At 46.6% G+C, this 24,563-nt stretch overlaps 1 protein-coding gene and 1 long non-coding RNA gene across 3 annotated transcripts; one reads left to right on the top strand and one right to left on the bottom strand.

The window, feature by feature from the left end:
* Positions 1–1,239: 1,239 nt before the first annotated feature.
* On the bottom strand, positions 1,240–16,783 carry CHST14 (carbohydrate sulfotransferase 14). Its single transcript, XM_061548811.1, has 6 exons — positions 16,586–16,783; positions 9,202–9,394; positions 8,241–8,350; positions 6,876–7,004; positions 3,730–3,886; positions 1,240–3,287 (listed from the first exon to the last, which is right to left on the bottom strand). The coding sequence occupies exons 1-6, from the start codon at positions 16,781–16,783 to the stop codon at positions 3,010–3,012; spliced, it is 1,065 nt and encodes a 354-aa protein (XP_061404795.1). The 3' UTR covers positions 1,240–3,009.
* Positions 16,664–22,245, top strand: LOC133340517 (uncharacterized). 2 transcript variants are annotated; one of them, XR_009754911.1, is made up of 3 exons: positions 16,664–16,802; positions 18,061–18,260; positions 22,031–22,245. It is a non-coding gene; the product is annotated as an uncharacterized LOC133340517 (long non-coding RNA). The 2 variants fall into 2 exon arrangements; XR_009754910.1 differs by having other exon boundaries at positions 18,061–18,346.
* The last annotated feature ends 2,318 nt before the right edge of the window (positions 22,246–24,563 follow it).

Raw genomic sequence — 24,563 nt, 5'->3', positions numbered from 1 at the left:
AAGACGATCTCGGCGAATTGGAAAGATCATGAACCCCTTGCTTGTGGTATTTTGGCGCATAGCTCTCCCTTGCCTTAACAGGGTTGGAAAACCTGATCGATAAGCTGAAAGGGAAGGAATTGGGAGTACGAGGCGACATGGTACCCATTTTCTATTGAACCCGACGTGAGTGTTCGGAGCAATGGGGGCTGGGGAGAGACGTGGGAACTCGGACGCGGAAACATTAACGTGAGAGCTGAGTGATCGTTACTCCTAGGGGAGGAACAAGAATAGTAAATCTGGACATGGCGTTTATATTATTTTATTACGTTATTCCCCTTCCTCCCGATCTTCCCTTCCCCATTAATCTGCTGCTCCTGATCGTTGTCCCTGCTGTGGTCAGGTGACGAACCCAAGTTGTTAACCGATCTTCATTTGGAGTTTTGTACTGGTTTTCGTTATACGTGCGTGAACTGTTACGTTTGGTTTTTGAACTTCATAAAAAAAAAACATCCACTTTTAAAGTGGAAGGGACGTCAATGGTTGATATGCATACCCGCGGTATTATCGATGTTTAATACGCACACCTGTGGTATTATTGATGGTTCATACATATGTAGTGGCGGTACGCGCTGGCAGGGGGGGGTCGTGTGAGAGCGTGTCGGGTGTGGCTACATCGCGGTCCGCAGGCAGATGTCCACATCGCGGTCCGCATAGGCCCCGCCTCCTGGAGTGGAGGACTATATAGGGCGATGTGCAGCAGCACTCGGGGAGTTGGTAACCAGTGAAGACAGAAGACGGAGGAGGAAGAGATAGGGCCCTGAGACCCCTAGCCCCGCTGTCCTTGTAAGGGCCGGGACCCTGTGTGGCTCAGAGGCGAGACCTTGGGACCCGCGGCCGGACGTCCTTGTGAGGGCCGGGCTGTGGGACCCAGTGGTCGGGATCCATACCCCAGCCGGGGTGGGTCTGTGAGTTCCCCTGGAAGCTACGGGGCCGGAGAGCCCGTGTGTGTGTAGCCGGGTGGAACGCGTAGCGTAGGCTGTAGTTGGCTACACGTGTTATTGTGGCTAAGGGAGTGTTACTAAAAGTGTGCTACCCGTCAAGTGGTCTCCCGCCGTAATTACTATATTACACATACACCAGCGGTATTATCAATGGTTAAAATGTATACCCACGGTATTAATCAGGGTGGCCGCTGATTCTCGAACCGAAAAGCTCTGCAAAAATAAACTTACAACACTCACAATACACCACTCTTGGCAAAGCACTGCATTGTATTTATTTGCATCATGTAACAGCAACTCCCTGTTGTAAAGGCACAAACCTGGTCTAAAACAAAACCTCGTCATCAACATATTGATAAATCGCATCTCGGCCTACGAATTTGAGCAAATACATGCTTTTGGCTCTGTCAATCCACTGCTATAAGGTGACGGGACAGCTGTCAGGGACATATGCATTGGCGTTTTTCAATAGAAACACATTCTCATACTTAGCTGTGGCTCATATTGGATCACGTTTACATGAGTTGTTGTACCGCCCTACTCACTTCCCCTATTGTGGTTTGACAGAGCCAATGTGTAAACGTTTTCAACCTTAGTCGGGAAGCTTAAAAAAGTGGATTATTCCCCCATTCATCTCATCATCGACGTGCAAAACAAAGTCACTCACCAAGGCACGTCAAATCATGGCCCACAACACCGCCACGGTCACTGCACGGTCAACCTCAACGCTCAGGCAGGTTTTTTTATGAACGTTCATCTCCGTGTCCATGTGTGTTTAAAATGTACTCACTAACAGCCCTTGCCCCGACAGCCTGTCAAAAGCTGTACGGGTTACCTTGTCTTTAAAAGGTGCAGCCCTGCAAATTATGGCTCGAGACACTGCTTGAGGAAAGAGCCTCCACAGGAGGGAAATCTAGAGCCCCGATAGAGGTCACTTTGGCCTACTCTTCCGCAATGGCCAAATATCTTGCCCACAATTTACCCAACTGACACGAGGCCTACTGATGGTGGTATACCCATTCGTACTGCTGGGTCAGTCAGAGGTTAAAGGATTCTAAGAAACTTGCCCAATGTGACAACTACCACGCTGCGGGAGTAGGAGTGGAGTAGGAGAAGAGGGAGGAGAGAATAGACTATGAAATGGGGCGAGGAGGTAGTAGGAGGAAATGGGGGAGTAGGAGATGCAGGAACAGCATATATGTCTGCTGAACTTCTTTCGGACTGTACATAGCCAACCATGCTAATCGGAGGTGCGGGGGAAGGACAACATACTAAACACAAAAAGCAGTTCTAAAGATGTGAGTTTTCAATTTATATTTAAAAGTGCATAGCTGCAGTGGCTTCCTAATATCGGAAGCAAGAGCGTTCTAGACAGCCACAGAAGTGTATCTGAAAGCGTGTAATGCTGTGACCGTCTTTGTTCTATGGCTAGCCAAAAGCCGCTGCGAGGATGTGAACAACATTGGTCAGCAAGACCCCCTGAGGCAGACGGCCTGAAAATCCATGTTAATTTCCATAAAAAGATGGACTTATTTTGTAAATTCGTAACATATACTCTATGAACATTAATTTTAAAAAGTTGAAAATAAAGCCTTAGCACCGAGTTGGCACCGCTCAGAACCTAGGTTCGAATCTCAATCCGGTTTTCAGCCGCCTGTGATTATCCAGGTTCTCTAGTGGAGTGAGTGGAAGGCCTCAGCGCGGTCACCAATGAATACATTTTATAAAAACCCATTTTTTATAAAAACCCATCGTATTAAACTTGGTTCTGCACCTAATTTGGTGACATTCAAGTTCAGGGAATTTTAAATACCTGTAACGTTACTCTGTGGCGGCTTCGGTGAGAAAGTTCTGCCCCTTACTGTGTGCACCAGAGGTCACCTGAAGGGATATCTCAAGTAGCTCTGTAATGTCCGCTTCCGCGGGCCGTTCTCTGACACGAGAGGGGCGTGATAGTTGATCTCTCAATTGGGATAAAACTCGGGGGGAAAAGACAAAAAAATAATATTTGGAAGAAAAAAAACACTCAGTTCCATCTCTCTACAACGTCCTCCTCTGTCTCCCTAGCAGCGGTGGCTAGTGCTAATCCATCAGTCATTTCGAAGCCAAAGAGTAGGTAGTCCAACTTGTAGCGGTCCATGAGCTCTCCCAGCATGCCCTGCGGCAGTGTGGACAGGAAGTAGGCATGGAGTTGCGGCGTAACGGGGCGGTACCAACTCTGCCGCTGGGGGAAGGAGAAGCCACGGGGAGCGCCAACCATGGCCAGCACGGCACGGGCGTCTGCGTGCAGGCTGTTGTAGGAGCCTGTATGCACATACACACATGCGTACACGTGGACGTGTACACACAGGCAGAGAGGTGTACAAACACAGGGGTGCATCCTCACAATTGCACACGTATGTATACATAACCCACAAACACCTGCACACTCACACAAAAGACAAAGGATCCCACGTATAACCTTATTAGACTGTTAAGGCAAGTGCTTTTAGCGAGTACGTATGAAGGCTGGCACGACGCACAAGGGGGTGGGGGACCAACACCACGCATCCTTTATGTCCCCAGTGCCAATGTTTACACTATCACACTGACACACATACTCGCGTACATGCTCTTTCACACTCACCAAAATGTTACATTTTTGTTTTACATTACGACGCTTTGCACATGTCAATTCATCATCTCTGCACACCCCCCCATGCCCCCGACCACAACCCCACACTGCCATCCCCGCTTTTGATCGTACCAACACGGTCGTATCCCATGATGCATGGCTGGCAGAGCGAGGTGGCGGGCGCCCAGTGCTCGTCCACGCGCCAGGGGTCAGAGGTCTCCAAGGTGTCGACGATGAAGTTCGCAAACTCCGTGAATGTGACATCATCGGCCGGGCCACCCTGCCAGTTCTACACATATGTCACCAGTTTAGCCTGATCAAACTGTTGGGGAAAGTGCTGTTAGCGAGCATCTATGAAGGCTGGCAAGGCAAACGAGGTGGGTGGACACACCACACTCGGCCGCCTTTGTCTCCCTAGTGACATGTTTACACATTTCACCAGGTACTCATTTGAGGCTGAGTCAACCTAGGGGAAGCCCAGAACCGGTTCAGATAATCGTCACTGGTGTTGGCTTTGAGCGGGAATCGAACTCGATCCGCGAGGTTCGCAGCGCAGCGCGCTAACCGCTACACTACCGCTCCCCACTGTACCAGGTACACTTTCGCACACACTACCACACACACACATGGACAATGACACAAAAAAAACCAAGGAATAAAAAACATACCATGGGTTCTATAGGTGTACTGTCAACATATATTTCAAGCCGCACAACAAGATGGCGTCACACCATGCTGAACATGTGATGCAATGAAATTACTTCACATGTAATATATGAGCGCCGCAGTGGCGATATATTATCTCCCTCGCCTGGTATGGAGGAGGTTGTGGGTTCGATCCCGACTCTGGTGCCTGCATGTTCTTCCCCATAGTCGCATAGATTTTTCTCCAGGTCCTCTGGTTTTTCCCTCCACATTTAGAAACATGCGTTTAATAGTATTTGGCTGCTATAAATTTCAACGTAATAAGCCACTTCGTTGAGCTATAATTTGTGGCCGGGTCGCTTCTGAATAATAGCTAAACATATATAGGGGTTAGTCTCAAATAGCAGCACAACTTTATACGAATGTTTTGAATCATCTTCAGAAGATTATCGTGCCCTCATATTACGGACAAACGGGGCTAATGCAATAACGCCTCCAATCTTCACCATTAAACGTGAAAACATCCATTACTGGTTTTCCGAGAATGTAACTCATCTCATCAGAGCTAGGAAGCAAAGGAGGGCTGAGGCTGGATAGTGCTGGGATGGGTGATCACCAGGGCCTTAATTTCAGCTGCGCATGTCGAGGATAGCCGTCCAGAAAATATTTCGGTACCCCGCACACGACAAGTAAACCTCCTCATTATAGCCATGGCTACTACTAGCCAGGTGGTGCTAACTCGAGTCTACCAGCGAACAAGAAAACATTTCAGTGAGATGTTAAGACCCCGCTGAACGGCATGTACAACGGGTTATTATAGGTTCCTGTGGGGCTGTGTGGTGGTCAGAAAGAGTGCAGCAAAATCTCCATTGTTGTATTTTACATCTGTGCTCCTGCAGCTCCGCTACCCAGCTTGACCGACCTGCACTGACCAGCATGGTGAGCTACGGACAGGACACCCCCTTATGGTGGGGAGGCCCTCATCCAGCAGTGGATTGATAAAAATGGAAGTACATGAGCACTGCACTGCATAGAATCACCATGATACGGCGATACTGCGATACATCGTACGATGTAAGGTCCATGATATCGTAGCTTCTTTAATACTACTTGAATGTTTATAAATTTGACGCCAAAACATATACGATATTGCTCACTCTAATTAAAAGTTCCATATAAATAACTATTGTCCAATTAAATGATTGTTTTGCAAACTGTGTTGTTTGCTTTACAAATAATTGTGGCAACATGTCAATTAATTACATGACGTAATCATGGTGATCGCATTACTTTTAAAACACTTAAACATGGATAAGTTGATTGCACTAATGCCAACAATGCGAGGGACGTGGTAATTATTGCTACCAGAGCACTCTGCACTGTTGGAATCGTAATGTCCACGACTGTTGATCAACTTCCCCACGTTATGGCTGATCCAACTTCTGAGATACAGGATGTCTGAGCAGGCACAGTCCCAGGGGTTGTCAGATCACAGCAACTCTAATTATAATCCGTGGTAAGCTATCTGGATATCGGATCCTTAAAACAATAAAATAAGGAATAATGTGGATTTACATAGCAGTTGAACTGTCACCGAGTCCAAAGACACAGTAAAAAAAAACAGCGGGAATATTTATTTCATAGTAGCAGTCATTTGTCTCTATGTGAGTGTATAGGTCTGTATATATGTTAACATTTAAAGTTCCCGGTTACTGATTGTGTTTGCATTGTTAAGTTTAAATGTAATTCCTTCCTTTATTTTTGCTTTTAACAGAATGTGCCAGAAGTAATTTTTTTTGTTTACGTTTTCGACTAGTTCCTTAATCCTGTAACGTAAAGCACGAACCAATACTCGGTGCTTGCAGCACGACCTGTGTAACTTAGACATCGCACTGTACAGCATCTGTAATGTCACAGGACTCCCATGAAACAAAGCTCATTGGGCCCTTCCTGCTGAAATAAAATCTACAATATAAAAAAATCTAATCGGTTTCTGTGTATATGATAGCTATGTTAGTCTATGAAATACAATACAATGTAGGTTTATCTTATCTTCTATATATATATAAAAAAAGGAAATGTGTGAATGTGTGTCTGTTCAAAATGTTTAGCATACTTCCCGACATGCAACAAACTTGAAATTTGGCATGCGGGTAGCTTCCAGACTGTAAACAATGCAAAAAATATAAACATTGGCTTTTGTATTTTGGGGGGGGGGGGGCGCAATAATGGATATATTTTGCACGGCAAGTGAGCGGTGACGTCATATCTGTGATGTCACCCGCATGCGGCAGCGTTACGCAGTTGCCTGCTGACGTCACGCATCCCACCCCCACCCTCCACGTAGGCCGTGTATTGATCCAAGACAAGAATCCAAGTCTTGGGCGAAGCCGGGTAGTAAAGCTATTTTCATATAAAGGCACTCACTCATAGGTGTCTATCTGAATATATTGATCTCTATGGGATTTTACAGGTCTCTCTGTGGAGATCTAAACATTACAATAACATTTTATGTTGCGTCTAAATTCGACCGCATCTCAAGATGCTGTGCGTAGTGGGATGGAGTTAGCGCCCTCATGCAGGCTTTCAAACTAAGTTGGAAAGTATTAACAAGTGGAAATATTGATACTTACCGGGCGGTATTTACGAAGGATCTGTGAGCCGATGCGGCGCTGATATTCCACCGTCTCTCCCAGTTTGTTGCGGTAGGCAGAGAGAAGCCTCTCTAGTGGGTCCCGCACGAACATGAACTTGAAATAGTGCTGTGTTTGACACAAAATAACTAAGATGAAGATCCCCCATATAGACTTGAACAGACTGTTAGGGAAAGTGTTGTTAGTGAGTACCTATGAAGGCCGGCACCTCACACGAGGGCGTGGGTGGCCAACACCACGCCCGGCCTACTCTCTCCAGTTGCGATGTTTACACATGGCACCAATTACTAATTTTAGGCTGAATCAACCTAGGAGGCTCAGCACCAGTTTAAATAATTGTCACAGGTGTTGGCCGTGAGCAGGAATCGAACTCGGGTCACTGGGTTTGTAGTGCTGTGCATTAATCGCAACACTACTGCTTCCCCATATGTAAATACAGATACATACACACAGATAGCTCCCAAAGAGTAAAGAGAGACATATAAACATTCCTAGAAGACCCTCTTGTTAAGAAAGTATTGAGACTCAGTGAGGCTTTCCTGGAATATTAAATTACACTGATAACACAACATAACTAGTCGTACATTGGCATAGCACAGAAATGAAACGCTAAAATAGCCTAACAGCGAGCGATGTTGCAAATTGCTCATCATGACCCAGGTCAAATGCATAAAATGGAAATCTTTAAAACAAACACATTTTGGCGATGACCCAACATTGCAGATTATGCGGTGATACTACGTACAGAGTGGTGCACGAGCACAAATGACAAAAACCTCAACACATTTGTCAATGACACTGTGGCCTTAAAATAAAAAAATATGGAAGAGACGACGTTTTGGGCAATGACCAGAAATGTTGGATATTAATATATTTTCTATTTAAAGCTACAGTGTCATTGACAAATGTGTTTAGGTTGTGTCTGTAATAGCAGAATTTTGCGACTGCCAGCATACAGGGTAGCAAATGGCTGAATGATTGCACGGTGAAACGCCGCAGACCAGTGAACCTCAAACTTGATAATTGCAAAAGGCGCCTTTAGGCGTCATCTGGTCCAACCCATGTGAGACTAGGCTCTAAGGAAAGCTGTCTCGGGTGTGGACCAATCAACTTTAAGGACAGTGCACATTATCAGAGTTATGTTTATTGTTTGCATTATGACTGCAGGAATTGTGGTCTATGTAAACATGACTCCTTGTAAAAAAGGTGTCAGTTTTGTTGCCAGATAGAAGGGTAAAAAACCAATAATCATATTTTTACTGGCAAATGAGGTTCCAATGGTGAACCTCAAACTTTTTACGGCCATTATGAACATCAACCCTCAGCCACCTGTGCCTCTCTCACCTTTAGTCGATAGTCAATCTCCTCAGCAGTAAAGTCTGACAGGAACAGGAGGTCGCGCTTGTGATCCATCTTGCCTGCTTGGTTCAGCGAATCCATCGCTCCACTTAGCACTACAAAGACAAAGATCCCCTGTGTAGCCTACACAGACTGCTGGGGCAAGTGCTGCCAGCGAGCACCTATGAAGGCCGCCACGGTACAGGAGGGGATGGGGGTGTGGTCAACGCTGTGTCCGGCCACCTTTGTCTCCAGGACCAATGCTGTTTACACACCGCACCAGGTACTCAATGCTTGCTTGACCCAAGGGAGGCCAAGGACCAGTTCTGATGTCACAAATATCTTATCACAGCTATTATGAACTCTGTGAACGAAAGAGCGGGACGTCCATACCGATTTTCCATAGGCATATCCGCGCCAAGCCAGTGCCAGGTGCTCATGGTACTAGTTTTCCACCGGCTATTTGCAGAGCCGAGCCAGAACCAAACCGCTAGCCTCACAAGCATCTGTATCTGACTCGGGGCCAAGCAGAGCCAGGGGCCGGGCTAATGGCACGTTCATTTTGTGTGACATCATCATGGCTTGACTTTTTGCAGTTGAAAGACTGCGAGTCTCCCGAGCTGTATCTAGCTGGTTCGGCACAACCCCAACTCAGCTCCGTTGGCCACTTTGAAAGCAGTAATAGGGAGACACCTAGACCCAGGGCACAAACCCGGGACCTCAGCAGTGGGAGCTTAAAGTGCCTCCCGACATGGCCATTACGAATCTACCCCCTCCACGTCCGGGGAAACACTCACCCTTGATGACGCGCTTCCAGTTGGAGCAGGCAACCTTGGGCACGTAGCAGTAGAGGAAGCGGTACTCGTCGTTTAGGGCACAAACCCGGGACCTCAGCAGTGGGAGCTTAAAGTGCCTCCCGACATGGCCATTACGAATCTACCCCCTCCACGTCCGGGGAAACACTCACCCTTGATGACGCGCTTCCAGTTGGAGCAGGCAACCTTGGGCACGTAGCAGTAGAGGAAGCGGTACTCGTCGTTTACGAGCACGTGACGCAACAGTAGGGAGCGAGCGCCCGGCGGGAGGGAGGAGAGCGAGCGGGGCAGGGCGTCGCGCGCACAGCCCGCAGCTATAGACGCGTTACGGGCTCGCCATGCAACCTACACGACGAAACACACATAGCAGACAATAACGCCTCCTTCATACGTCCGTCTCTCCGCAAGTAAATTTAAAGTATTCTTTACAACAGCCCATCGGCCCCATGGCCTTGTGGGAGTGAATCATGTCAGCAGCATTGATTCAGTGCAAGCAAACTCCACAGCCGTTTTCGACACACAGTATCTTAGCAGCAGTCAGGCTTTCCGATGCTGGTGAACTGTCAGATGTGTTAACACGATGACTACAAGACAAAGATCCCCCGTACAGCCTTAACAGACCATTGGGGCAAGTTCTGTTAGTAAGCACCTACAAAGCGCAATTCAGAACACGAGTAGGTGGTGTGGTCAGAACCATACCCAGCTGCATTTGTCTCCTCAGTGCCAATGTCCACACACCCCATCAGGTATTAATTTTAAGGCTGAGTTGACCTAGTAGGAGGCCTACGAATACTTAAGATCTTCGTCACTTATCGATTTAAAGCTTTCGTGACTGCAGGGATTCATCTTCTAGGTTATTTTGGTAAAGGGTAAAGTCACGTAGAAGGGAAATAATAAAATAATAAAAATAAAACATAATAAAAAAATTCTCACGACGTTTCGGCCACAACGCAAGCAGCTGTCCTCAGGTGAAGAACAGGTCTGTCGGAAAGACAGCGTCTGAATGGGCACCACCAGGCTTGGCAGCGTATATTTAAGCTGGGTTGGAGGGGGAAAGGGCGCCTTGACAAAGGAATTTGCATATCAAGAGGAATTTAACATATTTATGGGAAATGCAGATATGGGATTAGTCACTACTTGTGGAATGCGTAGGTGGGGGGGGGGGTTCAAAGTCATATTATGCCCGTGCATTATGCAGTATGCAGGATTAGCAGCATCAAAGGGAGGGAGTAGAGTTAGCAGTAATAGAGGGAAGGAATTTTAATAGTAAGGAGCTGCAGCAACTAAACCACCACGTAAAAAAACAAAAATATAAAATACATCAGTATCATCAATATACTAAATATACTCTCCAATAAGCTGAGCTACTAACAGTAAGTCATACATTACAATTCTATGTCGCAAAAAATATAATATGCCTCCAGCTAAACTTTTTTCTCTTACATCACATGGGTCTACCCCGTACTATATACTGCCATAGACAAACCAAACATTAAATTATATACTGCATTACTATACACCACCCTATACCTTAGACCAGGGGTCTCAAACTCGCGGCCCGCGGGCCAATTGCGGCCCTCGGGACGATATTTTGTGGCCCCCACCTTAATATGAAAGTTTAATGTTAGTGCGGCACGCGAGTTTTATATTGTAGCAACCCCGCTGTTAGCTGCTGTGTGGGACAATGTTATGATGCTCTGGTTTCCTACTGTGTGCCTGTCCAGTGAATGCGGCATGCATGTGAGTGACATGGAGGGCGGGGTCATGTGTGTGTGTGTGTACGTGTGAGAGTGAGTGAGAGAGAGAGAGCCGGGAGAGAAAAGAGTGGCTTTGGATGTGCGGAGAGCAGGAGGGTGAAATTCATAGTTTTCCGCCCTCTTTCGCGCAGGTCATGATGTATCCAGTGCTTCATTTGTAAATCACAAGGTGCCGGAACGCTAAGTACATATGACAGCGCAGGTACGACGAGCACAGGTACCGGAACGCACATAAAACGACGCTTAAAACAGCACACACATGCCACTTACAATGCAGTGGGACTTATTTAGGCTATACTGCAGTGACGGTATCAATCTTTGTGTCAGTGATTAATAAAGTGGCATCTTGAGCAAAGGCGACTTCTGTGTCCAGCGGAGAAAACGAACGGAAGGCAAATTCAAGGGACACCACGGCTCCTTTATGCACACGCTGCGCTGTGAGGTTTTGGGAGCTTCTTTACGCAGACGGATTATTCTAAACCGCAGCAGTTTAAAACACGTCATTGAGATAATATCTACATTTTACAGTCTGGGCTGTTTTACATTATTATTTACACCTGATATGTGTGGATGAATTTTAATGATTTAAATTCCCTCATCCTCTGGTGGTGACATTTACACACCGAGCCACAGACTGTACATGACGATGTGCATAATTATTTTGGTTCATCTTAGAAGTCTGCATTTGTTATTATTTTATGAAATTGTGATGCTGTTGTTAAAAAAGCTTCATATATAACTTATTCGATTATCTTGTTATTGCGTGGCCACAAATTAGTAATTCATCCACCGATGTCATCAGGGGCTCCGTAATTTTCGAGTGATTACATTATATTGTTATATTTTATTTTAATCATTTCTTAAAAAACTTTTTTTAATATTCATATTTTTTTCGATACGAGAGGTACCGGATCTGCTCAAATAAGTCCCGGAACGCAGGCAAGCCAACACGCCAGCACAAAGTAAGCACAAAAATGTATAGAAAAATGTGATGATGTGACTGAAGGCAGCGAAAGCCCCGACAGTGGCCAGCAGCATTTGAACCCCGTGGTCACACAATGACGCTGCCTCATATAGTCCTCTCCTCTCCCTCTTTCGGCTCTCCACTGTGCGCGCACCGGAGCACGTCAGAGCATAAATCCACAGCTCATCCCGGCTCAGATCCCCGTGCTTTGAACAGAGAAGCGTGTATAGTAGCAGCCGCTACAGCTGTGTCTGCCTGTGACTGGGGTGTGGGGACGAAATCTGATGGGAACGCATTACCCCCCCCCCCCCATAATCTACGCACCTGTTGTTACCGGAAAAAGTGGAAATGACGTGCATTTGCGGAAATTACGTCTCCGTGCGTCGCTGGTTGGCTAAACACTTGACTGAAACTTTATTGCGTGAGCGACAGCAAGTGGAATGAATATATATCTTGTCACACAGCACCAATCATGTCTTTTTCAAAGCCTGCAGTGAAGAGAAGAGGTTGGTGACGAGCACAGACAATTTCAGGAAAAGTGGGAGATGCAATATTTCTTTGTTGAGCACATGAGCACCCCGACGTGTCTAATTTGTACAGAAAAAGTTGCGGTGCACAAGGAATACAACCTCAAACGTCATTACTCAACTAGACATGCTGAGGAGTATGCAAAATACCAGAGAGATGAGAGAGCCAACTGGGTTACCAATCTTAAAACATGTCTACTGAGGCAACAAAATGTCTTCAAGAAAGCAACCAAAGAGAATAATGCAGCAGTCGAAGTAAGCTACGTGTTTAGTGAGATGATTGCTAAGGCAGGAAAGCCATTCACAGAAGGCGAGTTGATCAAAAAGCGCATCTTACAGGCTGCAAGTATAGTCTGTCCGGAAAAGAAAGGTCAGTTTAGCAACATCAGCCTTTCTGCTAACACCGTGGCAGAGCGCATTTCTGACCTGTCAAGTGACATTTATGATCAACTGCGTGAGAAAGCCAAATTTTTCAATGCATACTCAGTCGCTCTTGACGAGAGTTCAGACATCACTGACACTGCCCAGCTCACAATATATGTCCGTGGTGTTGATGACAATTTTGAAGTGATGGATGAGTTGCTCACAGTAATTCCAATGCATGGCCACACCACCGCTCAGGAGATATTTTGCCAGCTGTGTGATGCCATTGTGAATGCCGTTTTGCCATGGAAGAAGTTTGTTGGAATAACAACAGATGGAGCGCCATCAATGACAGGGAGGAAAAATGGACTGGTGGCACTTGTTCAAAGAAAACTAGAAGAGGAGGGTGTGGAGGAGGCCATTGCTCTGCACTGCATTATCCATCAGCAGGCCCTTTGCAGCAAATGCCTGAAGTTTGACAATGTGATGTCTGTTGTTGGGAAATGCATCAACCAAATCAGATCCAGGGGCTTAAAGCACCGGATGTTCCGTACTTTTTTAGAGGAAATGGAGTCAGAATATGAGGATGTGCTCTACTTCACCGAGGTACGTTGACTCAGCAGGGGAAACGTCTTGAAGAGATTTTTTGAGTTGAGAGCAGAAGTGAAAGCCTTCATGGAGAAGGAGGGGGTGGCTGTTCCTGTGCTAAGTGATCCCAAATGGCTCATGGACTTAGCTTTTCTTGTTGACATCACGCATGAGCTGAATGTACTGAACAAGAAGTTACAAGGCCAGGGGCAGCTCGTCAGTGCTGCCTATGACAACGTGAGAGCATTCTCCACAAAACTTGTGTTATGGAAAGCCCAGCTCTCTCAGACAAACCTTTGCCATTTCCCAGCATGCAAGGCACTCCTGAATGCAGGCACACCATTCAGTGGTGAGAAGTATGTTGATGCCATTTTGAGGCTACAGGAGGAATTTGATCACAGATTTGCAGACTTCAAGACGCACAGAGCCACTTTTCACATTTTTGCGGATCCCTTCTCCTTTGATGTGCAAGATGCCCCTCCTGTGCTTCAAATAGAGCTCATTGACCTGCAGTGCAACTCTGACCTCAAAGCCAAGTTCAGGGAGGTGAGTGGAAAAGAAGACAAGCTTGGGCAATTTTTGCAAGAATTGAATCCCAGCTTCCCTGAGCTTTCCCGAACGTTCAAGCGGACCATGTGCCTTTTTGGGAGCACATATTTGTGTGAAAAGCTCTTCTCCACCTTGAACTTCAATAAGTCCAAGTACAGGTCCAGACTTACTGATGATCATCTTCAAGCCATACTGAGGGTCTCAATTGCTTCCTCCCTCAAGCCAAATGTGGCTCAGCTATGTGAGAGGAAGCGCTGCCAGGTCTCTGGCAGCAAAAAGTAGGCAAGAGAAGCCATGTTCAGAAGAACCGTTCATGTTCTTCAATATTCTATTCATGTTCAGAAGAACCCATTGAAGTTAAATAACTGTTAGTAATGACATTTGAGAAGTTTGGATTTTTTTAGCAAAGTTTTTTTTGTGGAATACCTGATGCGGCCCAGCCTCACCCAGATACTGCCTCCAGCGGCCCCCAGGTAATTTGAGTTTGAGACCCCTGCCTTAGACTATACATTGTAATATTACACTATGTATTAGTCTACCCACCCTACTGTATACCACACTGCTGTATATTCACTATACAATTACGATACCTTATACATATTAAACATTACACTTTTATACTATTTATTATTATACAATCTGCTACACACTACACCATTGACCGTCGCGTGAAAGGTACTAAGAGGAAGCAACGAAATATGTCAATGGGAGAGTGGTGATAGGAAACTTGCAGCGGAGCAAAGAATCCATTCCCTGCGGAGAATAAAAGATATATAGTCAATGCTAGTGAGTGGACTGCGGTCTGAAAGTCACCGTAAACGTGAACACAATCAGTTAAGATCCGAAATGGTTTATTACGTCCTTCCAATGATTGCTGAGCCAGAATCCATCTTCTCGGTTGAAATTGTCTCTGTGTTTGTATATGTGGATCACCTCATGAACGAATCTCTCATGGTAGCCAGATGGCTTGCAGAGAACCTCTGTCTTGGAGAAGTCAATGTCATGTGAGCCCACTGAATTGTAACAGTGATCTGCCATGGCTGAGGTGTTTGTTCTACCGTGTTTCAGGTCTGCTTTATGTTCACGGATGCGGTCCGAGACATGTCATTTGGTTTTTCCAATGTAACTGCTACCATAGAGGAAACTTAGTTTGTCTGTAAAATATGTGGTTCCAGACATACAGTAACATGAAAATAAAAATATACGTTTTATTTTGACTTAACTTGAGTACTGATACTGGCTTGCTTGTCAGAAGGGTATTCATAAGTATGACCGAACGTTCTCAAGTTAAATGACAAAAAATAATATGTTATGGTGTTTCGTTCGTAAATGTGAATGTTCGTAGGTAGGACGTGCGCATCTCGGGGACATCATGTATCGAGTTGTCATTTAAACGTGCCATTTAAAAACTTGCTACCTCCATCATGATAGTTGTGTTCCAGGTCACCTGAACCCACCCTATATACAGCCCTTTTGTCAGCCCAATGCTAGATGAGGGCGTCGTGCACGTCATGGGGATTATTTGACCATACTTCACCATTCTGGGTGAATGCTGAAGGCGTAATTACTGTCCTGGAGTGCACCCGTGGATTTTGCTTTGCAATGCTCTCCCTTGCTCACAACGTGGCTTTGCATCAGCCTATAACAATCCTGTTGTGCAGGATGGTCGCCCATCCAAGCATTAAACTAAACACATTTTTTATTTGCCAGGTATTGCCCACTGAGCTATAAAGCTCTTTTTCAGAAGCGACCTGGCCATTAACGTGGACATTTATAGCAGCCAAATACTCTGAACCAGGGGTGGGGAACGTCCGGCCCGTGGGCCGTATAGGGCCCGCGAAATCATTTGGTCTGGCCTTGCCAAGGCTACCGCAAGTGGGACTCTAAATTCAATAAATCTAGGAGCAAACCTGGAAAAGCAGTTGCAAGTAGCAACATCATCAACACCAGCTAACGTCACAGGCCTCACTAAAGAGAAGCAGCTCCAGCCATCACATTAGGGGCGAGTTAATTAAATGTTTGACCAAATATAACAGGCTAATTGTTAATTTGATCATTTTGTATGGCCCACGAATGATGTTATAACTATTCAAATGGCCCTTGGCAGAAAAAAAGGTTCCCCGCCCCTGCTCTAAACGCATGTTTATAAACGTGGAGAGAAAACCCTGAGAATAAAATCCACGCGACCACGGGAAGATCATGCAAACTCCAAGTATACAACAGGGATCAGTGTCAGTCCCACGACCTCTCGCCACCAAGACGTTAACTACCTCTCCAGGCCTCACCCTGCTTAGCTTCACCGGCCCAACTAAGCCACATGTACACGGCCAACTCCAGTCTTAATTAGAAATAACAATTATGATCCTAATTGTTGTGTCGTACTGCTAATTCGAATTTCATTTCAGAATTCGCTCACGTCAAAGAGAAACAACTTGCTCACATCAGTGAAGAGAATGGGACAAACTCGCTGGCCCGCATAACATCACACGGAGCACAGGACCCTGCCTAACCCGCAAACGCCAAGCGGCCAGCAACTAACGGCACCAGTGAAGGTGGTATTAGCTAATCGTGAGTTGCGAGTGAACTTAACGGGTAGTTAACGGTATAAGGAGGCGGCGGTATGGGCGCCGTTGAACGAGTGACTGTGATGGCTTATGCCGCAGTTTCACAGCTACACAAATCAGAATGCAGCCGCAGAAGTGTGGCTTTGTGAACGAAACATGTCTGTATTCACCAAACAATCGAAAGCAATAAACGTAACATGAATATATATTTTTAATATCACCACCTCTGCCAACGCGTCCGCTTCAGGGCCTACGTCGCCTTCGGGCCCCCCTAGCTCGCCTGGCCGCTCTACCGGCGAGGGCGCGCCTTCCTTGGTCGCCCTCGACAGCCACTGGCGCTCCAACACCACGAGCAGGAGGGCAGAGGCGGCGACCAGCGCGAAGGTGAAGACGCTTGGAGCCAGGGCTCGCCTCCCGGCCATCTCTCGTCTCCGGCAGCAGGTAAACGCCGCTTAAAAATCTACCCCCTTGGCTCCCTGTAGGTCGGGGTCCACTGGGATCTTGGGCGTTTAACGGGAGAGTTAAAAGGGATAACAGCTTCGGAGAGCTGATAAAAGTTAACGGCTTTGTTTGTTAAAAAGTGATGGCGCAAAACGCATAAACAGTCGCTAGATGTCGCCAGATAGATATTCGGGTCTTAATCTCAGGCATCCAACAATCATCTCAGTGTCGTGGATTTGTTCATCTTGTTATTTTAATAAGTGAATACTGTACCTGAAAATAATGTAGTTTTATTTGCAAATTTTAAGTGATTTGTTTACATTTCCTATGCTTTGCACTCCTATCGTATGTTTGTATTGTTTGTTGTAACGTTCTGACCCGCCTCGACTGAAACAGCTGTGAAAAAAGAGCTTGATAGCTCATTGGATTCCTCAAGTCTAAATACATATTCACCTATCCCTTTGCGGTTCAAGGTGAACGGAGCACTGGTCTGCCAGTCGACATTACATCTGTAAACTACTCTTTGGTTCTTTCGGTAAAGTCACGTAGGTAAAACATTTAAATACATTACATCACGATGTTTCGGGCACAACACAAGCGTCCATCTTAAGGTGGGGACAACTTGGCGAAAGCACACCGCTTAAGTGTGGACACACTTACAACTTCCACACTTAAGCGGTGTGCTTTCGCTAAGTTGTCCCCACCTGAAGAAGGACGCTTGTGTTGCGCCCGAAACGTCGTGATTTAATTTATTTAAATTTTTTACCTACGTGACTTTACCGAAAGAACCAAAGAGTATGAATCCTTGCGGTCACGGAAACTTCAAATCTAGAATATGTAAACTAGAAAAGTTGTATGTATGTTGAACTTCTTTCGCATCGTACATTGCCAACAGTGATAATCGAAGGTGCAGGGGAAGGACAAAAAGTGAAACACAAAAAGCAGTTATAAATAAATTAGTTTTCAATCTAGATTTAAATTGCACCACACCATGCACCTCCGATTAGCACGGTTGGCTACGTACGGCGCAAAATAAATTAAACATACAGCACATACACAATAGTAATGCAGGGAGGAAACTCACAAGTTTAAATACACAATTAAGGAACATTAGTATGTTAGTACTACTACAGTATTTTATTTTACCAGCTACAGCCCACTGAGCTATTGGCTTTTTTTCAGAAGCGGCTGAGCTTATTATATGTGACAATTTATAGCAGCAGCCAAATAATATAAACTCGTGTTTGTAAATGCAAAGGGCAAAAACCGGAAGAACCCGGAGAAAATCCACGCCGCCAACACCACCAGCACGGGGAGAGAGATCATGCGGAATCCAAATAAACTGCAGGCATCGTCAGAGTCCGGGATCGAATCAACGACCTCCTGTGTACCAAGTAAAGGAGATAACATCTCGCAACCTCTGCTACTCTTCCGCGCTGACCAGACATCTTGGAAGAGGTGGAAGGTCCCACACTTTACCTCACTACACGTGACCTGCCAATGGACTAACTGTGGTGTACCCATTTAAGCTGCTGAGTGGACAGGTATTACAGAAACTATCCTCATTGTTTCAACTGACGCGCCTGAAGATCAATTGAACCAGGGACCTCTGGATTGCAAGTCCATGTCGGTCATAGTGTCTGTTGACCATACTTCACCACGCTGGTCAGTACGGATCGATGAAGTCGCTTCAGATACCACTCGTGATTGATGTTAGCCATGGCCAGGAGTCGAACTTGGGTGACTAGGTTCAGAATGCAGCTTCCTAGCTGTTACAGCCACTATTCCACCGAGGTACTGTGTTGGAATTATATGTGAAACCACAAGGTGGTGATACAGGATCGCGATGTGCGCGTGCTTACAATTACCCTAAACTCCAGATTAAGAGATGCAATTATTTCCTTAGCATTAAATACAACAGTTGGAGGTGTGTCTTATAATCCTGTGTGTGTGAAAACAGATTCGTATAACTTTAATAATACCGGCCAGATGTTTAGGGTGTGTCTTACTTTCCGGGACATCTTATAGTCCGGAGCATGGGGTTTTTGTAATATATTTGGTGAATCTTCTCGTGTGACATTTGGTCGACTCTAGAAAGATGTGTTTAACTCCATAATTCAGATTGTTCAGAAATACTATAATTGGCATGAATAGATTTTAAAAAATCGTGCCTATGCGTGTATTCGGTAATAATTTCTGAGCCTAAGTGTTTAATTATTCATTTTATTTACCAGCTATAGCCCACTCAGCTCTTAGCTCTATTTCAGAAGTGACCTGGCCACAAACGATAGCTCAACGAAGCGCCTTATCATGTGGAAATGTATAGTAACCAAAAAATCTAACCACATGTATCAAAAAGCACTCTCGAAGTGCACCGATAGCTATTGGGACAAAATGCATTTGCAATTTTTAAATACAAGTCTGTTTCTACGCTGAAAGTTTTGGGAAACTCCTTGATTGATGTAGTTGGGTTTCTCTAGTCCCTTATAGCAACACAACTTCATACTCAAGGTTCGTTCATATTGGATAATGTATACAATAGTTATCACGACCCCCCGTTACAGACAGACAGACAGTGCGAATGCATTTGCCCTCTGATCATTGTCACTGGTTTCCCATAGGGTCAGCCCCCACTTGGAAGACAACTTAATTCCTCAAGTTTAATTCAAATTGGATCTTCTTTTGGAGAGTTATCATGATCCCCACGTTACGAACAGCTCGACGGACGGCATTAAAGCAAAAACGCTGTCAATATTAATTGAGAAGCGTTAAGCAATGAAAAGTGATGCAACACATCAGTGAAATTTCACGTTAAACCTCAGAATTTGTGCCCTTCCCCCATCTGGGGCTTTGGCCAAGGCAACATGTGGTGACCACGTGTTGCTGATGGAGAACATTGGATGTGGATTTTTTTTGACAGATAGACTGGAGAGCTGACCACGCAAAGCCTCAGCTATTTTTGTCATCACCAGCTGCAGCATCATCAGCTACAGCCATGATCTATCCACTGCTGAATGAAGGCATATTCAAGCTATCGCCGTCTTTCACGGTCCTGCGACACCACAATCCATCTAGCTCCTGCACACAATCTGATTTGGACATCATTTTGGATGCCCCCTCTCCTTTGACTGACACTCTGCTGTTGATCCCGAACACTGGTCAACATCACTTCTTTCAAGGACGTGTCCTACCAAAGCCCATTTAACAGTCAATACGTCTCTAACTTGGGTAATTTCTCTAAGTCTGCGAGTTCCTCTTTCTGTCTCTCAGTGCTATTCTAAGTGTAGTAACATATACTGTCTCTATACTTTAGCGCCGGGTACTAGAGGGACACGTGACCAGGGGCCGAGAGCCCTGCCCTCATACAGTAGGGGGCAGGGCCGGGGGCGGGGCTAAGTCATGGCCAGGGGGATAAAGGGGAAGCCCTGACAGGGATCAGGGCTAGTTATGTGGGGATCAACTGAAAGCCTTCACTCTTCACTCCTCGTTCGTCGTATAGTTTGAACCAGGGATTCGTAGGTCAAGCAGCAGGTGTACTGCTGACCCGTTCGTTAGTTAACTCACACGCACATAGCGATAGATAGCCACACTTAGCAAGCGGACTCAGAGTGTTCAGAATGTTATTAATGATGGCAGTTATACCAAAATCAACAGAGATCCCATCAACCTTCTAGCTACAAAAAAATAAAATTTAATCACCAATTTCAACTTCTCTTATCGATTCGAACAAACAGCGTTCTCTAAAACCTCCGGCTGCTCGACAACCCAGATTTTATGGCCTTCCAAAGATCCACAAAGAAGGTACCCCACTCCGTCCTATCGTCTCCACCATTAACTCACCCACCTACAAACTGGCCCGATTTCTGTCTGAGACCCTGCTTCCTTTCACGGGCAAGACCACCTCAGCTGTACTTAACTCAGCTCACTTGGTTTCTCTAATTAAGGATATCTCACTGTTTCCAGATGATTTACTTGTCAGTTTCAGTGTAGTCTCCCTGTTCACCAAGGTACCTGTACGTGATACCATTGCAATAATTAAAGACTTGGTCCAACAAGGAATGAATCCAGATGTACAAACTTTGGTAAGACACTGCCGAACTAACACTTACTTCACCTGGAATGGTACATTCTACAAACAAAATGAGGGTACCCCAATGGGTTCTCCCTTATCGCCAGTGGTAGCGAACGTTTTCATGGAGAAATTTGAGACATGTCATCCAGAGATCCACCCCTTGTGGAAGAGATGCGTAGATGACACGTTCGTCATCTGGCCACATGGCCTGCCAGCACTGAACCAATTTCTCAACCACATCAATTCCATACACCCATCTATTAAATTCACCATGGAAGTGGAAAAGGATGGCAAGCTGCCATTCCTGGATGTTTTGATCGAGAAGAGACTTGATGGCTCATTGGGACACTGTCTACAGGAAAGCCACCCACACGGATGCCTATCTAAAACCTGACTCCCACCACCATCTAGCCTAGAAGAATTCCCTAATCAAAACACTACACCATAGGGCCCATTGCATCGCCGACCAGCATCACCTAGCCAGTGAGCTGGAGCACGTACACCAAGCCCTCAGGATGAACGGATATTCTGACCATAGCATCCACAAAGCTGTCTCCCCAGCCATGGGGAGACAACATTCTGAGGATCCAACCAATACCATCACTTTGCTATACATAGCAGGGGTGGGTTACCACAAATATTTCCAAAATCTTAAACAAACATAAGATCCAGGTCCGTTTCAACACAATACACAAAATCCGTGATTTTATACCATCTGTAAAGGATGTGATTCCTGATATGCAATACCCGGGTGTCTACAAACTTAGTTGTGGCTGCGGCAGCAGTTACATTGTGGAAACTAAACGACCGCGTTCGCGTACACAAGGCAGATCTGAAACACTGTAGGAAAAATGCCGTTGCTGATCATTGTTTTAACGCAGTGGGCTCACACGAAATTGACTTTTCCAAGATGAATGTACCCTGCAAACTCACCGGCTATTATCAGAGATTTGTTCATGAAGCCATCCAGATATATAAACACAGACACAACTTCAATGGGTACAAACTGAGCAATCATTGGAAGGACATTATTAACCAGGTAAAGTCTTAATTTACTGTGATGTCTCCATCCTACCTGCCTATGTCAGCTGTTATTTCTGACTCTCTGTGTGTCTTTCTCTCGCTCATCCTGGACAAAATGCTGCTCTTGGCTCAGGATCTTCAGGTCGTCTTGCCAGCCACGGATGATGATGACCTGACGTCTCTTCAAGTTGCGCGATGCCTCAAAGCCCATATTAACACCCCTCGGCGTGCTGGCATGGTCGCGAGCATGGGACCGGCCATGGAGGAGGGAGCACACACAGGAGAGCGGCTTCTACAGGCCGCTGTTTCCTATCCCAGGGCACAGCGGAAGGGGTCGGAGGAGCTCCACCTGTGCGTATGAGACCGGCCGAGGGGGGCCTTCCCTCGCCCGATGGACGGCCCGATCGTGTGCTTCAAGTGCGGGCTGCCAGGACATGTGTCCATGGGGTGCCGCGCTCGACGGGGAGGACCCTCCACGCCGACGCCGTCTGCGGATCGTCACCCCTTCTCTCCGCTGGGTCCTCAGGCGAGTCGCGGCGCACCTCACACGCAGCCCTTTGTCTCACCTCAGGCATCTATTTTAGAGTCGCGGGTCGCGGATTTCTGTCGGGATGCATCGCGGGCCGATCGGGGTTTTGCGGGCGAGGGTTGGCCGCAACACCCCGCGCTATTGACAGCCCTGGCACGCCGTATTGTCGCAACGGCGGCAGGTTCATTCGCGGTTGTCGGGACCGTCGAGGGAGTTGAGGTACGGGTCCTTGTCGACACCGGCGCATCGGCGACTATCATTTCAGAATTGATTTTAGAGTGCTTGCCTCCAAAATCGTGCGCCATTTTGCCCGTTTTTACTCTCTGTTTTGCCGCGAACGGACAGTCATTAGGAATTATTGGACAGATTTCGGCTACAATTTGCATCGGTGAGATTAGTTTGATGGGGCCGGTGCTCGTTTCAAAATCCCTCACCAAATCTGCCTGTTAGGAACAGATTTTTTAGGTAAAATGCCGCTCAAGATCCTTGTGGATCAGGGCTTCATTGAGTTACCATCGGGCCGCTGAATTGCATTCTCATCATCGCCGACTCTTCCACACAGCTAATGTTTCGGTCTCTGCGATGGCTAACCAAACGGTAAAAATTCCACCCGGTGCACAGATGCTAATTCCATTGCATCTAAGGAAACATCTTGATCTCCAAACGGTTCCGCAGGGGTTGTTGTTGGTCCCCTCCACCTGGGCAGTTCGCGCCCAATATTTGGTCTACGCGCAGACATTGGTGGCAAGCAATCGACAACCTTTCATTCAGGTTCTGAACGTCGGTCTGGGTGCATTGGTGAGCAAGGAGGGCACTGTCTTGGCTCATGCGTCGGCCGCATGTTGCGAGGGGAAAACCGGCGGGAATATGGGTGTTGCAGCGGCTGCGGGGCAGGGTGAGGACTGTGACGAGGCATGGTTGGATATGCTCTGTTCCGAGAGCAAAGATTGTCAACGGCACAGAGGCTCGATCTGCGTGCTCTCTTAATGGAATTCTCCGATGTCTTTAGCAGATCCAAATTCGATATTGGCTGCACGCCTCTATTGTACCATCACATTGATGCGGGAGATTCTGCCCCCATTCGTCAAAACCCTTATTGCCTAAGTCCCAAGGAGAAGGACCATGTGCGCCACGTGGTTGATGAGATGTTGGCTGCCGACATTATCTCTCCTTCCAACAGTCCATGGGGCGCCCATCATCCTTGTTTCCGTGGCCGATGCATACCCGCTCCCACGGATGGATGACTCGTTGGACGCTTTGTCGGGGGCGCGGTTCTTCTCCACGCTTGATTTACTGTCGGGATTTTGGAAGTTGCCTTTAGAGGACAGCTCTAGGCCAAACACTGCATTCCACATGCCTCAGGGCCTTTTTGAGTTCAACCGACTTCCGATGGGACTTCACTCAGCCCCGGCCACATTCCAACGGCTGATGGAGCTGGTGTTAGCAAACCTACAATGGGACGCGTGCTTAATTTATCTTGACGACGTCATTGTGTTCGGACGTACGTTCGAGGAGCACCTGCAGAGGTTGCGGGCTGTTTTCCTAAAAATGTGGGCTGCAAAATTGAAGTTTAAGCCGCAGAAGTGCCACCGGACCCTGACAAAACTCTGTGCGTGCGCACATGGCCAACCCCCAAGTCAGTGGGTGAAGTACTTCGTTTTGTCGGGTTTGCCTCTTATTATCGACGTTTCGTCCCCGGGTTCGCCACGATCGCTAAACTGCTCCAAGTCCTCACGGCCAAGGGTCAGAAATTTCAATGGGGGGAGGAGGAGGAGGCTGCGTTTGCCGCGCTAAGGGATGGCCTGGTCAACGCGCCTCCCCTTTGGTACCCAGATTTTTCTTTGCCTTTCATCCTTGATACAGACTCTAGCAACACGAGTATTGGCACCATTTTGTCCCAGGTTGAGGACGGAGTAGAGCGGTTGACTGTGTACAGGTGCTGTTTCTGGCAGAACGCTATTGCGTTACACGTCGTGAGTTGCTGTTTATTTCGTCCAGCAGTACCGGACGTACCTCTAAGGACGCAAGTTCAAGCTGCGCTCGGATCACGTGGCCCTGCAGTATGTGCTGCGTGTTGAGCAGCCATCTGGCCTGCTGTCCCGTTGGCTTGAGGGCCTTCAGGACTATGCGTTTGTAG

Source organism: Lethenteron reissneri, chromosome 2 (assembly GCF_015708825.2).
Source record: "Lethenteron reissneri isolate LAM-NWPU_2019-01 chromosome 2, ASM1570882v1, whole genome shotgun sequence".
NCBI classification, from domain to species: Eukaryota; Metazoa; Chordata; class Hyperoartia; order Petromyzontiformes; family Petromyzontidae; genus Lethenteron; species Lethenteron reissneri.
The sequence above is the reverse complement of the archived record's forward strand: the minus strand, read 5'-3'. Positions and strand labels throughout refer to the sequence as shown.

Coding starts and splice junctions, on each gene's coding strand:
- CHST14 (XM_061548811.1), bottom strand. CDS start 16,783: ATGGCCGGGAGGCGAGCCCTGGCTCCAAGCGTCTTCACCTTCGCGCTG. Junction 3,887..6,875: donor TCCTTCGTAAATACCGCCCG/GTAAGTATCAAT, acceptor ACATATGTGTAG/AACTGGCAGGGTGGCCCGGC. Junction 3,288..3,729: donor CATGGGATACGACCGTGTTG/GTACGATCAAAA, acceptor ATGTGCATACAG/GCTCCTACAACAGCCTGCAC.